The following is a 17470-nucleotide window of genomic DNA, read 5'->3' as shown; positions in this document are numbered from 1 at the left end:
AAAGCTGTAAGTTTCTTAATACTTGAAATCATCAGGAATTGTGAGCCTGTTCCACTGAAAGACACTGAAGTTGGAGAATGATTGTGTCACAGTGCAGTGCTGCAAAACACGGTCAGGAAAAAAATCTTCTGACAACAAGGGACTCACAACAGATCAACCTCAAGACAGTTGGTAGAGAGCTCTTCAGTATATTGTCCAAATTAAATTGCTCATAGAGGAGGAATGGGTAAGAGGATCTGTGTATAAGATCCACAAGAGCCTCTCAATTTTTTTTAAGACTCATACTAACATTCAACAGTGCCTTAACCTCTGTCCCACAATGACTGATATAAGGATATTCATTCTGTCTCTATCCCTCACCCCACTAGGATCTCTCGAATGACATCCATGTCTTGAGTACAGTGCAATTATAATTGCTTGTTAGCTGACACTTTATATGTTGGAACTGATTTCCTCCAATCAGAGCATTCAATGTGATGCCCAAACTGTTTGCCATTGCCAAACTACCACAACAAATGATCAGTTCACTTCCAACTCCTCGTATGGCTTCCTTTCTTGATGTGTTTGGATCCTGAATCCTGGATCTGCCCCTTTTATTTCACATTTCCTCAAACATGATTACCACACCAAAAACAACACACAAACACAATGCTGGTAACAAAATATGCACATTTCTTACACTGCATTAGCCAAACTTTACTGTATCCTTTTTCACAAGAAGTGATTTGGCATCACATAATCATTTATCTTCATCACAAAGATCAATCTGCAGTAGATACACTCATCTAGATACAGTCATCCATGTGCCACATAGTATCACAGTTTTTTTGTTTAAAATTTTGAGATGGTTATCCTGATCTTAATAGCATCACTCGCTTTTAACAAAAGTGGTGAACGAATATCACCAGACATGCTGTTTTGTTTCTCCTTGTCTGCCTGTTGCCTTGTGAACTTTACTTTCTACTGAAGTTGTCTGTGCAATTCTTCATTCACCTATTAATCTTCCAGTAGCACAGAATTCCAACTCTACATATGAGAGCAATGTTTCAAGTTTTATACCTGCACTGATCTTTGGAGGAAGCCTCTTTTGTGATCAACTTTTAGACTAAGTCTCCTAAGAGGTATTACCATGTTGATTTCTGGTCAGATTTAGTCTTTATCGTTCTAGCACCTCATGGGAATGTTTCATGGTTGAAACAGTAGCTACAATGTGATGCTCCAACTTCTCAGCAGATGGCAGGGGGATGTTGTTATCATGGTGTACATAAATTTCACCCATTGTCACTGTTCTCTGAATCTAACTTGTTGGGAATGTGAAAGAGTATTTTGAAATCTGAAACTGATGGGCATGAAAGAAAAATGTTCCTATGCATTGTTCCACAGTGCCACATAATGGCTGGTTCTGCTGAAATCCAGGACTCTGAGATTTTGTGATCTACAATGGAGAAATATGTTGCCATTCATCCACAGGAAATTTAATAAGTGAAATTTTCAAAGAATATCACAATGCATACATGTAGCCAGTAATACGTTTGTGCTGGGACATGGTGTTCAAGAAATATGTGCATCTTCTGTGCTACATTATATAGCCACACATGCTGCCTTATATGCTGCTTCTTGATGTTGAGGTTCAAAAATGTTATAATCTGATTAAAATTGCTTTGTAACTGACAGATTTCAGAGGCAGGAGGGCAGGGGGGGGGGGGGGGGCAGGGGAGGATGGCAGTGTTGCCAGTGTGTAACCAGCCATTTTAAAATGGAAAAAGGAAAAGTGGCTACCAGGCAAGTGATTATTGTTAAATGCAGGAATTTGACACCAATTGGATTACTGGTGAGGAACATGAGCGTTCTTTGTATATTCTGGCACTTTAGATAGTGAGTCAAGGACTGATGGTACAGCAACATCACAGGGAACCATCATTTCAATAAATGTGGAAGAAAAGTGGACCAATTTTGGTGAATTATTTGTACCAAATTTTCCAGTAAGGATTTTCCATTGTTTCTTTAAATTTACCAGTAAGTTTGTTCTAAATATTTCATTTGCTGTTTCCCTCAGCAATAGAATTCATACAACTTCCTCAACAGATCACAATTTCTTTATACATGAGCCTAAAGAGTGTGGTTGAAAAACTAACTGCAGAACACTGAGGCAAAGCACTTTTACAGACATGGACTGTGGCAGACGTTTATCAAACAAAAAACTGTTAAAAATCAGCATTTGTTTTTTGAAGTAACAAGATATATCTTCCTATTTACATGCACAAGTGAAATCTAGTAAGGTATGTGTCTGCTGCTTTCAACAAAATGTTGTTATGCCTTATGAAGTGTTTTCAATCAAAGTTATTAACTGCGAAAGTAGATGCTTAAAAAGCTTTTGTTAAAGCTTAAAAAGCTTTCTATGCTTCAGAATATGAAATATGTTCAGTAAACATTGTTACCTGGGATCATTTTTCATTTGTAAAGGCATTAAGTCATTCTCTTCCCAAAACAGGATGCTTTTTTGAGCAATTGACGCATGTGTGCATAGTAGTACACTGACTAATTTCTTTACAGGCAACTGAATCTCATCTGCTATTTTTCATTATGCCACTGTGTTACACCTAAAACACTGATACTTAAGCAGCATACAAGTAAATTATGTCTGCTGCAATGTTCTCTGTTAATGTTAATACACTACTGGTCATTAAAACTGAAACACCAGCAGGAATAGAAAATAATGGAATTGTATGTATATGGTACAACTGGAAGAAACATTATTTAATTTTTAGCTGATTTGGAGGGTTGATAGGGTGGGAAATTTAGTACACAATGTTGCCACTTCTGGTAGCTACAGCAACTATAACCCAGTAAAACAACTAGACATTGAAACAAACTGAGCTTGGTTGGCAGGTATTGGTATGTAATTCCATGCTGCTTTGGTTGTGTGCCAGAGTTCAGCAATCACAGTGGCTGGCAAATGGTGACTTACCACTCTCTTGGCAACATATCACCAGATTTTTTCAGCAGGTGAGAGATCAGGGGACTGTGCTGATCAGATCAATCTTTGAACACCCCTCTTTATTGCAATAGCTCAGAATAGCACAGGCAACATGTGATCCTACATTCTCTGGTTGAAAGATAATGTCACAAGACCTCAAATATAGGGCACAGAATTGACCTTAACACATTACAAATATAACAGCTGCTGCCTAAATTACCAGCTATGCAAATCAGAGGTGATCATGTTGTGTAGCCAATGGCAACTCATACCATCTAGCCAGGTACCGGGTTTGTACAATGATAATGCAACCTGGTAACATATGTGCTCCTTGGAGCCTCCAATACTTAGATACATACATTGTGATGGTGTACGCAGAACCAAGACTCATCTGAAAAGACAATGTGGTCTCACTCCTGTGTCTAGTGTTACCATTGGTTTCATCACTATCAATCCAATTCTCTTTGTTGTCACATCCAGGAAGTTGCAACAATGCCACCATGCTTACTGTCTATGGTGCTCAGTTCATCATCACATTGTTCATGTGGATAGTTGCCTTGTTGCAAACAAGCCTGTTTCCTGACTCAAGGCATGGGACATGGTTGTACATCGCTGAACAGATGAGTGAAAAATACGGCTGTCCTCTTGGGCACTAGTCATGTGACACTAAGATGTTGCATGGTATTGAGTGTGCCCCCGTCCCTGAACATAGGTGCTCTGTATTTGCATGACAGTCATGCATGAGACCCCCACCAACCTAAAAAGTAATATCATGGATTGATAAATAGCAATCTTAATAGACCACAATACTGCCTCTATGGAATTATAACACATGCTGTTACACATTTCTGCTTCTTATCCATGGCATAACATGATCTTCTCACAAATGATCTACATTCAAATGTTATTTCTGAATAACAAACTTGCTACGTAATCTTCCCTTGTATACAGAATGTAGATGGTGTTACTCTTACTTAAATTGAGAGATTGCACTGAAATGCTTATCATTTGCATATCCAAGCATGTATGACACTTTATGCTAATTTGGCATCTGTCACAAGCATTCTTCATGGTTTTGCTACTTCAATGGCCAGTAGTGTATATTAAAAGTAAATTAGAAGGCAGTCTTTTCTGCCTGACTGTTAACTCTCTTGATAATATTTCAGACTTCAAGGGTACTACCATCTTCACATTTTTGTTACAGTTCTTTATTATCTAGAAGTATTATATTTTTGCAGGTGATTACCACATTGCTATAATGTAGAAAAATTTTTGGCTCAGAACTTACAGCATGCTTTCCTAATTTAGCATGTAAAACTTATTTGGACAGCCCCTTTATTGAACTTGGTGATACTGCAGCCCCACATAATTCCTTACAAATATAGAAAAGTGTCAGTTTTTCAAATAAAGCTTGACCTATATCAATAAGAATAAATATATTATTCACTGCAGAATCTGATCTGTTACCAATATAGTTTAGATACCATAGACATCTCAAGTCTCATTCTGATCTGATCATGTAAGCATAGAAAAGTTGTGGAATGATTTCAAAGAGATAGTATTGACAGCAATTGAGAGATATATACCACATAAATTAATAAGTGATGGTACTGATCCCCCTTGGTACACAAAATGGGTAAGATTGCTGTTGCAGAAGCAGCAGAAAAAGCATGCTATATTTAAAAGAACGCAAAATTCCCAAGACTGGCAAAGTTTTGCAGAAGTTTGAAATATAGCACATACTTCAACGCGAGATGCTTTTAAGAATTTCCACAACGAAATTCTGTCTCAAAATCTAGCAGAAAACCCAAAGACATTCTGGTCATACATAAAGCACAACAGTGGCAAGATGCAATCAATACCTACACTGTGCTATAACAATGGTGAAGTCACTGATGGCAGTGCCACTAAAGCAGAGTTATTAAAAACTGTTTTCTGAAACTCCTTCACCAAAGAAGACAAAGTAGATATTCCTGAATTCCAATCAAGAACAACTGCCAACATGAGAAACACAGAAGTAGATACCCTCAGTGTAACAAAGCAGCTTAAATCACTTAATAAAGTCAAGGCCTCCAGTCCAGATTGTATACTAGTCAGGTTCCTCTCAGAGTATGCTGATGCAATAGCTCCATATTTAGCAGTTATATACAACTGCTTATTCACAGAAAGATCTGTACCTAAAGACTGGAAAATTGCACAGGTCACACCACAACCCAAAAAGGGAAGTAGGATTAATCTGCTGAATTACAGGCCCATATCGTTAATGTCGATTTACAGTATGGTTTTGGAACATACACTGTATTCGAACATTATGAAGTACCTCAAAGAAAATGATTTATTGACAAATGGTCAGCATGGATTCAGAAAATATCATTCTTCTGAAACACAGCTAGCTCTTTACACTCATGAAGTAATGAATACTATCAACAGGGGATGTCAAATTGATTCCATATTTTTAGATTTCCAGAAGGCTTTCAACATCATTCCTCACAAGCGTCTTCTAACCAAACTGCATGCCTATGGAATATCGGCCTCAGTTATGTGACTGGATTCATGGTTTCCTGTCAGAAAGGTCACAGTTAGTAGTAACAGATGGAAAGTCATCGAGTAAAACACAAGTACTATCCGGCATTCCCTTAGGCAGTGTTACAGGCCCTCTATTGTTCCTTATCTATATTAATGACATAGGAGACAATCTGAGTAGCCGTCTTAGATTGTTTGCAGATGATGCTGTCATTTACAGTCTTGTAAAATTATCAGATGACCAAAACAAATTGCAAAATGATTTAGATAAGATATCTGTATGGTGTGAAAAGTGGCAATTGACTGTGAATAAAGAAAAGTGTGAATTTATTCACATGAGTACTAAAAGAAATCCACCAAATTTCGATTACGCTATAAGTCACACAAATCTGAAGGCTGTAAATTCAACTAAATACTTAAAGATTACAATTACAAATAACCTAAATTGGAACAATCACATAGAAAATATTGTGGGTGGAGCAAACCAAAAACTGCAATTCACTGGAAGAATACTTAGAAGGCGCAATAAGTCTTCTAAAGAGACTGCTTACACCACGCTTGTCTGCGCTATTCTGGAGTATTGCTGTGCGGTGTGGGATCCACATCAGGTGGGACTGATGGATGACACTGAAAACGTACAAAAAAGGGCAGCTTGTTTTGTATTATTGCAAAATAGGGGAGATAGTGCCACAGACATGATATGTGAATTGGAGTGGCAATAATTGAAACAAAGCCATTTTTTTGTTGTGACGGGATCTTCTCATGAAATTTCAATCACCAGTTTTCTAGTCCAACTGCAAAAACATTCTGTTGGCACCAACCTACATAGGGAGAAATGATCATCATGATAAAATAAGAGAAATCAGGCTCCCACAAAAAAATGTAAGTGCTCATTGTTTCCGCGCACCGTTCGAGAGTGAAACGTAGAGAGACAGCTTGAAGGTGGTTCATTGAACCCTCTGCCAGGCACTTTATTGTGAATAGCAGATTAATCATGTAGATGTAGATGGAGTGGGTAATTTAAAGAAGATTTTTTGGTTGTCTTTGTGTGATTACTTTTAAAGAGATTACCGTACCTGGAACTGTAGCCCTGTTGAAACAGTAAGCTGCACTAGTGCCCTATGAGAAACAAGGCTTATGTAAGCCCACTCAGACAGATAATCACATGCCTGTGCAAGATTAATGCATCTAGGATGCGACATGTGCCCCGGACACTCCCCACTAACGAATGTGGAGGACAGTCTAAGCAACTCAGCCAACATTTCACCATGCAATAAATTTATAACAGTCACTCTTTTCTGAGAATAAAAACCATTCATAAAGTATTATATCTTCTGTCAGGCATATCTTCTTATTTCAGTCTTCAAATTAAGCCTTTATTGATTTCAACTCTGTAAAAATAGCTCTAATTCATTATATGCAGTATATAAAATATGCATATGAAAGCATGTACAAAGAAACGGCATGTGCTAAAAAGGAATTTTTAAGAACCTAATGTGGATAGTTATGAAAAGAATAGATTACTACTCTCACTATATAGAGGAGATGTAGAGTTGCAGACAGGCACAAAAAACAAGACTGCTAAACATGTGAGCTTTTGGCCAAAAGACACTCTTCTAAAGTAGATAACTCAGACACACATGACCATTGTCTCTGGCCACAGAGTCCATCCTGCAAGCAAGTACACATGATGGGAGAAGTGGACTGGATGATAGGAGTAAGGAGGAAGCTAGAGCGGGGGTGGGTAGAGATAGGAGGGTAGAGGTGGGGGATGGTAAAGTGCTGCTTGTGGGAGCACGTACGTACTGTCAAGAAGTTAGAAGGGGGGGGGGTGATAACAAGAGAAATAGAGGAGGGGAAAAAGGAGACAGTGGGTGCATTGGTGGAACAGAAGGCTGTATAGTTCTGGAGTGGAAGAAAGGAAGGGGATAGGTGGGTGAAGGACAGGAACTACCAAAGGTTGAGGCCAGGGGCATTGTGGGAATGTAGCATATATTGCAGGGAGAGTTCCCACCTGGACAGTTCAGATAAGCTAGTTTTGGCAGGAAGGATACAGAGGACACAGGCTGTGAAGCAGTTATTGAAGTGAAAAACATTGTGTTGGGCAGCATGCCCAGCATCTGGAGGGGTCCAGCTGCCTCTTAGTTACAGATTGTCAGTGGCCACTTGTGGACTGACAGGTTGTTGGTTGTCATGCCAATGTAGAATGCAGCATAGTGGTTTCAGCTAAGCTTGTACATCACATGAATGCATGCAAAGGTAGCCCTGCCAATCACGATCCACACCCATGCCCCCCAAATAAATCACCCCCTGCTAACTTTACAGAATTTCCTAACCTCTAACCTTGCCTCATCATCATTCCCCACACCCCTCAAGATGTAAGCTAACCTTACATCTGTGGGAAAAACTGCATTACACAAACCAAAAAACTGATCCTGACCTTAAAATCCTACCTACTGACAAAGCTCCACCATTGTGATCTAAAACTGCAAGGAGTACCTTGCAGAAGGACTCCGCCAGCTGTCAGATTCTTCCACTTACAGCCCCTGCCACAGAGACCCCATTCCAGAAAACCAACAGGATCTCCAATCTCTCCTCAAATCCTTAGGCCCATCCCAGAACATCTTTCCAGAGTCTGTCTCTCTCCTCACTCCTAACACTTCCCACATGCTTACCTTCTACATGCTTACTTACATCCATAAACTCAGCTACCCAGCATGCCCCATTATAGCCAATTACTGTGCCCCTCACTGAGAGAATCCCTGCTCTTGCAGAACTATACCTTCAGCCTATTAGCTGTAAACTACCCTTCCACATAAAGGACGGCAACCATTTCCTCAACTAATTCTCCACAGGTCCTCTTCGTATACCACACAGCACCCTGCTCATCACTATTGATGTCAACTCCATTTACACTAATATCCCTAATGCCCTCGGTCTTGCTGCTATTGAACACTACCTCTTCCAATGCCCAACTGATTCCAAACCTGCAAGTCCTTTCTGGTCACCAAGACCAACTATACCCTCACCCACAATTACTTCACCTTTGAAGCCACTACCTACAAACAAATATCTCCACTTCGACAGCTGCCACCTATTCTACACCTAGAAACCAATACTATACAGCTTAGCCACCCACAGATGTCACATTTCTAGTGACAAGCAGTCACTCTCCAAAAATACTAAGTGTCTTCCTGAGGCCTTCACAGACCAAAATCACACTTCCAACCTTGTACAAGAATAGATCTCCTGTGAATTATCTCTTCAACCGACAAACACTTCCCAGAGTCCCACCATATGGCCACAAAGGAGCAGTCTCCTTGTGACAGTACCACCCATGACTGGAGCAATTGAGTCACATTTCTGCCAGGGTTTCGACTACCTCCCATAGTACCCTGAAATGAGGAATATACTACCCCCTATCCTTCCCACTCCTTCCGCACTGATATTCCGTCATCTACCAAACCTAGGCAACATCCTTGTCCATATCTACTCCACCCCTGTTCCCATTGCCTTCCCGTACCGCTCATATCCCTGTAACAGACCTAAGTGCAAGACATGTCCCATGCATCCTCCCACAATGACCAATTCCAGTCCTGTCACAAGCATCACCTATTCCATCAAAGGCATGGCTACCCGTGGAAGCAGTAATGTGATCTGCAAGCTTAGCTTGAACCACTGTGCTGTGTTCTACATAGGCATGACAACCAACAACCTGTCTGTCAGCAGGAATGTGCACTGACAAACTCTGACCAAGAGACAGCTGGATCCCCAGTTGCTGAGCATGCTGCCCAACACGATGTTCTTCACTCCAATGACTCCTTCACAGCCTGCACCATCTGGATCCTACCTACCAACACAGGCTTTTCTGAACTTAACGGGAGTGAACTCTCCCTGCAATATGTATCCTATGTTCCCATAACCCTCCTGGCCTCAATCTTTGTTAGTCTCTGTCTTTCACTCACCCATCCCCTTCCCTGCTCGTAAGTCAGCACCATACAGTCTTCTGTTCCACCAAAGCACCCACAGTGTCCTTTCTTTCCTCCTCCACTTCTTTCCTTTCCAACCCCCCTGCCTTCCATCTAACTACCCAACTTTATCAGCATGTTCCCACAAGCAGCACTTTTCCATCCTACATCTCTACCACGTTATCCTTCCCCTCCCTCCTCTAGCCTCCTCCTTACCCCCACAATCCAGACTACAACTCCCATAATGTGCATTTGGTAGAGTATGGTCTCAGAGGCCAGAGGAAGTGATCATGTAAGTTGTGCTTGTATGAATGTGTGTATGTTGTCTACTTTAGAAGAGGGCCTTTTGGCTGAAAGCTGACATATTCAGCAGTCTTTTTGTTGTGCCTGTCTTCAACTAACATATCCTTTATACTGTGGGTAACTATCTAACTTTTCAAATACTGACATTATTCCACCCTGGATTTTCAGTTGTTTAATATGGGTAATTTTAATTGTCAGTTTTGCTTTGAAGGAATTGTCTGACACATTACAATAAATCCAACAACAGGTATAAAAATATAGCCCTGATGCTTCAATAACTTGATTTAATACATCACACACATCAAAGCAAACATCTCATACAAAATAGATTTTGTTTTGAAACAACAAAAATTATTGAAAACTTACAGAAACAAGTAGAAAGAGGCCAATTACAGGTGAAAATGGCCTCAGTAATTTCTTAAGCTGTGGTTGAATGCAGAACAAGCAACTTTTCTGAATAAGATAAATGCAAAATTTCTGGCACATGTAACTATGTTTCAGATATTTTACTTTCCCTTTTTTCTAATTTTGTCATGACCTCCAAGTAAAGCAAGACATTTATAAAATCAATCTCTTTATTTGACATTTTAGCTTTTTACATTACCACTATGTACAAATTACTTACAGTTAACACAAAATTGTACAAAAAGTAAATATATACATTAATTTACATTTATTCATATGTACAAATTCCGGTATTAATGCAAACTACCATGTAGTTTGAATTAAAGTAACTGGATGTGTATAACACATAAGTATAACAGTGAACTTTAAAACAGCTCACTGTAAACTTTGGCAATATTCAGATATAAGAGCCAAGTAGAAGACCCTAAGTTGAGGTATTTTGTTCTATTGTTGTACTTCACAGCAATGTAGTCTCAAAGGTGACACTGCTCACTGTAACACTGAAAGAATAAATGAAAGGCTAATTACAAAGAAGAACATTAAGTTAAAGATAAAAACTGAAAAATAAACATAGTAAAACAAAGTGAGAATACTCACCAAAAATTATAGAAGTATAGCAAAGTAAACATAGAGGGAGAGGAACTAAATTTTTTTAAGCTTGCTAAATAAAGAGCTGTTTTAGCAGAAGAGTTATGTCACTTTAACTTAAGAAAACATGTTATACAAAGGAGGCAAAGAACTGAATATAAAAGATATGACTGCAGTGAGAGGTGTGGAAATTATACAATGGACTTGAATTATGAAGAAGTAAGGGTTGAATCCTTGTCAGGCCATACAGGTATAGGTTTTTCATAGAAACTGAAATGAAATGCAGCATTGTCACATATATGATGTGCAAGTTTATACAACAAGCCTGATTTTCACCTCCAGCAAAAATGTTTCCTTGGAATAAGCAGTAAATAGCTGGAGAACGACTCGTAATTGAGTCAAAAATGGTTTTTGTGACTAAACCTAAAATATGATGGGCAATTGTTGATGTTTGATTTCAATACAAAATACAATTAACAGCTATAAAAGAACACCAGTACCCAGAGGAGTGGCAACTCTCCCACTTTCTCATGAGAAAGAAATATTTGTTAGTTTCCTATAATCTGTTGAGGAGAATTATATGATACTTCTTTTAGAAGGATTGTTTGATTCCCCATTCAGGTAAAACCCAAACTTGTGATCAATCTGTAATGGCCTTCTTTGTAAAAGCTCCTAAAGCCAGCATTACTTCATCTGTATCTGTCGGGACAGCTATACCTTTATTGTGTATGTGGAAACACATATTTTGTACTGTGGAAGTAACCACGTAGGAAGTTCACTTGTCATAGTTTTCAGGGCATAATTTAAAGAAAAACTAAATAGCAGCAAATCTTAAAAGCATAACAGGCACCAGGTGCTGAGGGATTAGGCTAAGCATGTAGTGGTATTGCATCTGAGTATCTACAGAATTTAATAATTCAGTTTACAGTGGAGCCCACTTGAATTAAAACAGAAATCACTCACATTTTCCCTGCTTGCAGCTAATGCCACATCATATGTATATATTTTGTGTGTAAGACCATATTTTAAAGTAACAAGTTGAAGTCGCAAGTCTTCCACAATAACCTTCATCTTTCCATTGCCTTTGATGTATTAGTTCAAGCTTCTAATTCAGAGTTTTGATAATAACTCACATTCTCTTTATCAAATGTAAAATTAAGTAATACTGATGCAGGAGTGAATGGCTCATGTAGTTAGCAGATCAGCTATCATTAACTGTTTGTATCAAAAATCCCACATGAAATGCAAAAATGTAGTACATGTCTACATCTTCCGACCAAATTAATGTTGTGATAGGTTTCAGTAGGCATCATCAGAAGCCACAACCACAAGCAATTGGCTTTTTTTCTGCCCACTTACATTACTGTGAGCTCTTGTTACCATTCAGAGTGTTACACAGATTTGAGCATCTTGTTTCTCTTATAAATATATCACATGAATTAGTTTGACAACAGCTTCAACCCAAACAGGCACTGCACTGCTGTTGATATGTCTTAACAAAAACACAAAGAGAAAGTCTTGCAGCAAAGCATTTATAAATATTTATCCAGAAAATCCACAAGGTGGTATCTCCTGGTCATTATACAATGAAAGTTACTGTGTACAAGAGACACAACCCTATACATCTTTACCACAGCAGTTTTCCTACAAAATTTTATGGCATACTGTAACTAACTAGTGGCTTACTCAGAAACAGTTTTCACAAGAATCGACCGAGAATAAACCACTTTAAAAATAAGTGTCGACTTCCAATGTACATTAGAGAAAGTAATGCCCACACCAGGTTGTTAGAGGTACAAAATATTGCAATAGTATATTTTAAGATAAAATAAACAGGAAATATAGTCATGAAGAATATTTAAACTTACAAAGTATAGAATGAAGATTATTTTATGTATTAGGTTGGTACATAAGTTCGTAGCATTTTTGTTTTGCATGTTGGTATTCTGGTTGTTATGGGTTTATTTACTGATTGACATTTTTAATTGTATTTGACTGTTGCTATTTTAGTTTACATACTGTCATTTTGTTATTTGGAGACAGGGAGTGGAGCTGTGGATGCTAGGAAATGGAGTGCCAAGTGGAAAAATCGGAACATTTCCAACATATTCTTCTGTTTGAGTTCAGTAGAGGGGAGACAGAAGTGGAGGCAGCCAGGAACATTTGCACCATATATGGGGATAATGCCACTGGACAGAGCATGGCAAGATACTGATTTTCTAATTTTAAGGAGGATCGTTTTTAAATTAAAGACTCTCCATGTTCAGGAATACCTTAGGGGTTTGATGAAATCATTTAAATGCATTAATCCACAATGATGCACAGCAGTGCACTTGAGAACTAGCAAATGTCATGAACTGTAATTATTCCCCCCTTGCGCAGCATTTGCATGCAGTGGGTAGGGTTCAAAAATTTGCAGACAAAAAAATCTGCAGGTGGTCAGCGTGCTTGCTAGTCATCAACTGGCTCATGAACAACACCAACCATTCCCATCCTGTATTGTTACTGGTGATGAGTAATGATGTCTTTATGATATCATAAGGATATCAACAAAAGCAAAACAAGGATAATGGAATGTAGTCGAATTAATCGTGTGATGCTAAGGGAATTAGATAAGGAAAAGAGATGCTTAATGTGGTAAATGAGTTTTTCTATTTGGGGAGCAAAACAACTGATGATGGTCAAAGTAGAGAGGATATAAAATGTAGACTTGCAATGGCAAGGAAAGTGTTTCTGAAGAACAGAAATTTGTTAACATCGAGTATAGATTTAAATGTCAGGAAGTCATTTCTGAAAGTATTTGTATGGAGTGTAGCCATGTATGGAAGTGAAATGTGGATGATAAATAGTTTAGACATGAAGAGAATAGAAGCTTTAGAAATGCGGTGCTGCACAAGAATGCTGAAGATTAGATGGGTAGATCACATAACTAATAAGGAGGTATTGAACAGAATTGGGGGGAAGAGAAATTTGTGGCACAACTTGACTAGAAGAAGGGATCACTTGATAGGACATATTTTGAGGCATCAAGGGATCACCAATTAGTATTGTAGGGCAGTGTGGAGGGTAAAAATTGTAGAGGGAGACCAAGGGATGAATACACTAAACAGATTCAGAAGGATGTAGGTTGCAGTAGGTACTGGGAGATGAAGAAGCTTGCACAGGATAGAGTAGCATGGAGAGCTGCATCAAACCAGTCTCTGGACTGAAGACCACAACAACAACAACAAGGAAGAGAAAGGAATTGTTGAGCCCAAACAAAGCAGCAACCCCCCCTCCCACCATACAAAGATCTGCACACATCCACAAAAGATAATGTTATGCATCTGGTGGAACAGCAATAGTGTGGTGTACTATGAGTTGCTCCCCTGAAGTATAACCATCACTGCTGACATTTACTGCCAACAGCTGATATGTCTTGCAATTACAAGCCAAGAACAATGACCAGGAAGACTGCATGAAGTGATGTTAATCGATGATAATGCCCATCTCCATTCTGCCAGAATGACAAAAAAGACTACTCAGGACTTGGGTTGAGAAGTCATTCCACACACATCTTATTCACCTGATCTTGCACCCTTAGATTTGGATCTTTTCCACTCTCTGCTTAGCAACCTTCAAGAGCAACTTCCTTTCTGGATGAAAGTCCACTCCAAAAGTGGCTTGATGATTTCTTCACCTCAAAACCACTTTATTTGTACAGTTGCAGTATTCAAAAGTTACCCAAACATTGGCAGCAGTTGTAAATAATGAAGGAAAATATGTTATTGATGACTAACGTCTTTGTTATGTGTATGTGTTCATTTATTAAACTTATGAAAAACACTACAAACTTATGTACCAACCCAATAATAATGCAACAACTGTGTTAATTCATAGAACTACGTACATTTACAAACATAAAATTGCAAACTCAATTAATTGGAAATTTCTGAATAACAAAGAATAATTCATTGTGCTTACCTCTTCAGCAATACTCCTAAGTTTCTCTGACATAGAGCTTCCAGTCTGTTCCACCATTTTGTAAAAATATCCTTCTTTATTTTGGAGCAATGAGTATGGGTGGCCAAATTCCTGCAAAGGATATTTAAAATATACCTTATTTATATCTATCAACTTAACAGCTTTAATATAAAAGGAAGTCAATGAAGTTAATTTTTTTCTTGTGCATTAAATTCAGTACTCTGTAACAACAAAATTCAAAATAATGAAAGACAAAAATGAAGACCCGTAAGACTCATACTCTGTGAAGCTAAGATGATTGTCTCAATAGTAACTGCTGATAAAAGAAAACCCAAATCACTGATGCTAATACTTTTTCTAAGCTTACTAGGTAGTTCAATCAAGAGGAGAAAGAGACGTGTGGAGAAAAGGAAACAACAAAACACTGAGTAATCTCTGCGTTTGCTTTCTTTCTCTCTCTCCGTCTCTCTCTCTCTCTCTCCACCTCCTCCTCCTCCCACACTCGAAAGGGACACTATACACACTATACACACTGGGTGCATGAAGAGTTATGACATCTTTAACAAGGCGCAACATGTCTTTTATCTTGGGGGCGAGCCAGAACACTGGTCTCAATCCATGTTCATGCAGTACACATCCTAACTTGCTGCTTGATGTCCCACAGTATGGTGGGAAATCTGCCAGCTTGGCTTCTTCTGTCGATTTACAAGGCATCCTTCTTCAATGACACCTGAAAGAATTTGCAGTGTCTCTTTTGTTGCAGCCATTCTCCTTGAACATGTGCCTCAAGTGCTGCAATTCTGACTGTAGGTGGTCATCATCAGAAATAACTTTGGCTCTGTGTGTTAACGTTTTCAGGACCGCTCTCTTGTGTACACGGTGGTGAAAACTACTGGCACTCAAATATCAATCAGTGTGCATTAGCTTTCTGTACACTGAACAACCAAGCCAGCCTCCTGGCTTCCACTTAGCTAAAACGTCTAAGAACAGTAGCTTGCCCTCTTTCTCCATCTTGATGGTAAATGTAATGTTGGGATGGATACCATTCATGTGATCCACAAATTGCTGCAGTGTATTTTCACCATGAGGCTATATCAGGAAGGTGTCATTGACATATCTAAGGAAGCAAGATGGACACAATACTGCTCCTCAAAGTGCTCCATGAAGAAATTCATGGCTGCAAGAGATGGTGGTGAGCTCATTGCTGTACCATCCATCATTTCATAAAACTTGTTGCAGTACGAGAAACATGTTGTCATTAGAACATAACAGAACAATTTGGTGATTTCTGGTGGAAACTGTTGAATCAAAATATCCAGCGTGTCTTGTACTGGCACTCTCATAAAAAGTGACACCACTTACAGACTAAGCATTACATCGTGTCAACCTATTTTCATTTTCTTGAGCATTTCAACAAATGTCTGTGAGTATACAACATGGTATTCACAATGGCCCAGTTTTGGCACTAATAATCCTGCAAGATGTTTTGCCAGTCTGTAGGTGAGTGGTCTGATTGCACTAACACTGGGCCTATGAGGAACATGTTCCTCATGTATCTTCAGCAGTCCCTTGTGCCTGGGAGGTCTGGTGGCGAGAGGTATTAATTTCTTGACCACTTCATCTGGTAAACCAGATTCCTTTAATAACTTCCCTGTCTTTCATACTATGGCCTGTGTCAAATCATGACTAAGCTTCCAGTATGTGTCATCTTCTAATAAATGTAGCACCTTCAGGTGATAGTCTTCAGTTTTCAGAGCAACGGTGGCATTTCCTTTGTCAGCTGACAAGATAACCAAGTCTTTGTTCTCATGCAATAAGCATAAGCCATGTTGTTCCTCCTGGCTAATAGTTGATTTCGGTGGCTTAGCTTTCGACAGTATTTGGCTGGCGGTTAGTCTAACATCCTCAGCTGTGTTGTGCAAGAGATGCCAAATGCACTACTCTATTCCACTAATAATCTCCAAAATTGGCAGATGTTGTGGGACTGCTATAGAACCATCATCTGGTTCTTGTTTGGAGAGATTAACAACTGTTCTGTGGGCCTTATCATTCTCCATGTCAGTTCTTCCGTGAGATAAACGATCAAACTTGTTACATTGCTTAGACGTTGTCTTGCACAAACTAGTATGCTGTTATGCTCCCATAGCTACATCCACCAACTCCCAAGAGAATGGTGACAAAGTTGATGACAAAAATAGATGAATCAAACAAGTTTCTGGCATTAAGATCAAGTAGACAAGATATGAACTTGATCTTAATGCCAGAAACCTACAATCCAGATACAGACTGAAATCCATGAATCACAGTGTCACAGGAAGCTGATAGAGGATCCAAAACCAAATGGTACAGCCAAATGGGAAAGTCCAGTCTGGAATACTGACAATTTTAAAAAAAGGGATAGATTGCTATTCACCATATAGTGGAGATGCTGAATCATAAACAGACACAAGAAAAAGACTGTGAAACAAGTAAGTTTCGAGCCAGAAGACCTTCTAAAGTAGAAAACACACACGCATTCGTGTAAGCGCAACTCTAATACTTACAACCACTGTTTCTGGCTGCAAAGATGAGATTGAAAGCAACTACAACATGATGGGGTAAGGAGAAGGTTGGGATGGGGAGGGAAAGGGATAACAGGGTGGTGCAGGTCTAACCTCCTGACTGCACCTAGCTGCCCTATCCTCTCTCCACCACGTCCCAATATGCTCCCACAAGCAGCACTTTACCACCCCCAACCCCTATC

The 17470-nt window shown here is 39.1% G+C and overlaps 1 protein-coding gene across 1 annotated transcript in view; it reads right to left on the bottom strand.

Annotated features, from left to right (window-relative positions):
• Positions 1-10469: 10469 nt before the first annotated feature.
• LOC126455701 (ATP-binding cassette sub-family C member 4-like) overlaps positions 10470-17470 on the bottom strand; it is a 285023-nt gene continuing 278022 nt past the window's right edge. Inside the window, exons 24-25 of the mRNA XM_050091469.1 lie at positions 14728-14838; positions 10470-10676 (exon numbers count right to left, since the gene is read on the bottom strand). Coding sequence (XP_049947426.1) covers positions 10650-10676; positions 14728-14838 — 138 coding nt within the window. The 3' untranslated portion in view covers positions 10470-10649. The remainder of the gene's footprint in view (positions 10677-14727; positions 14839-17470) is intronic.

This window comes from Schistocerca serialis, chromosome 2, assembly GCF_023864345.2.
Source record: "Schistocerca serialis cubense isolate TAMUIC-IGC-003099 chromosome 2, iqSchSeri2.2, whole genome shotgun sequence".
In the NCBI taxonomy this organism is placed as follows: domain Eukaryota; kingdom Metazoa; phylum Arthropoda; class Insecta; order Orthoptera; family Acrididae; genus Schistocerca; species Schistocerca serialis.
The sequence above is the reverse complement of the archived record's forward strand: the minus strand, read 5'-3'. Positions and strand labels throughout refer to the sequence as shown.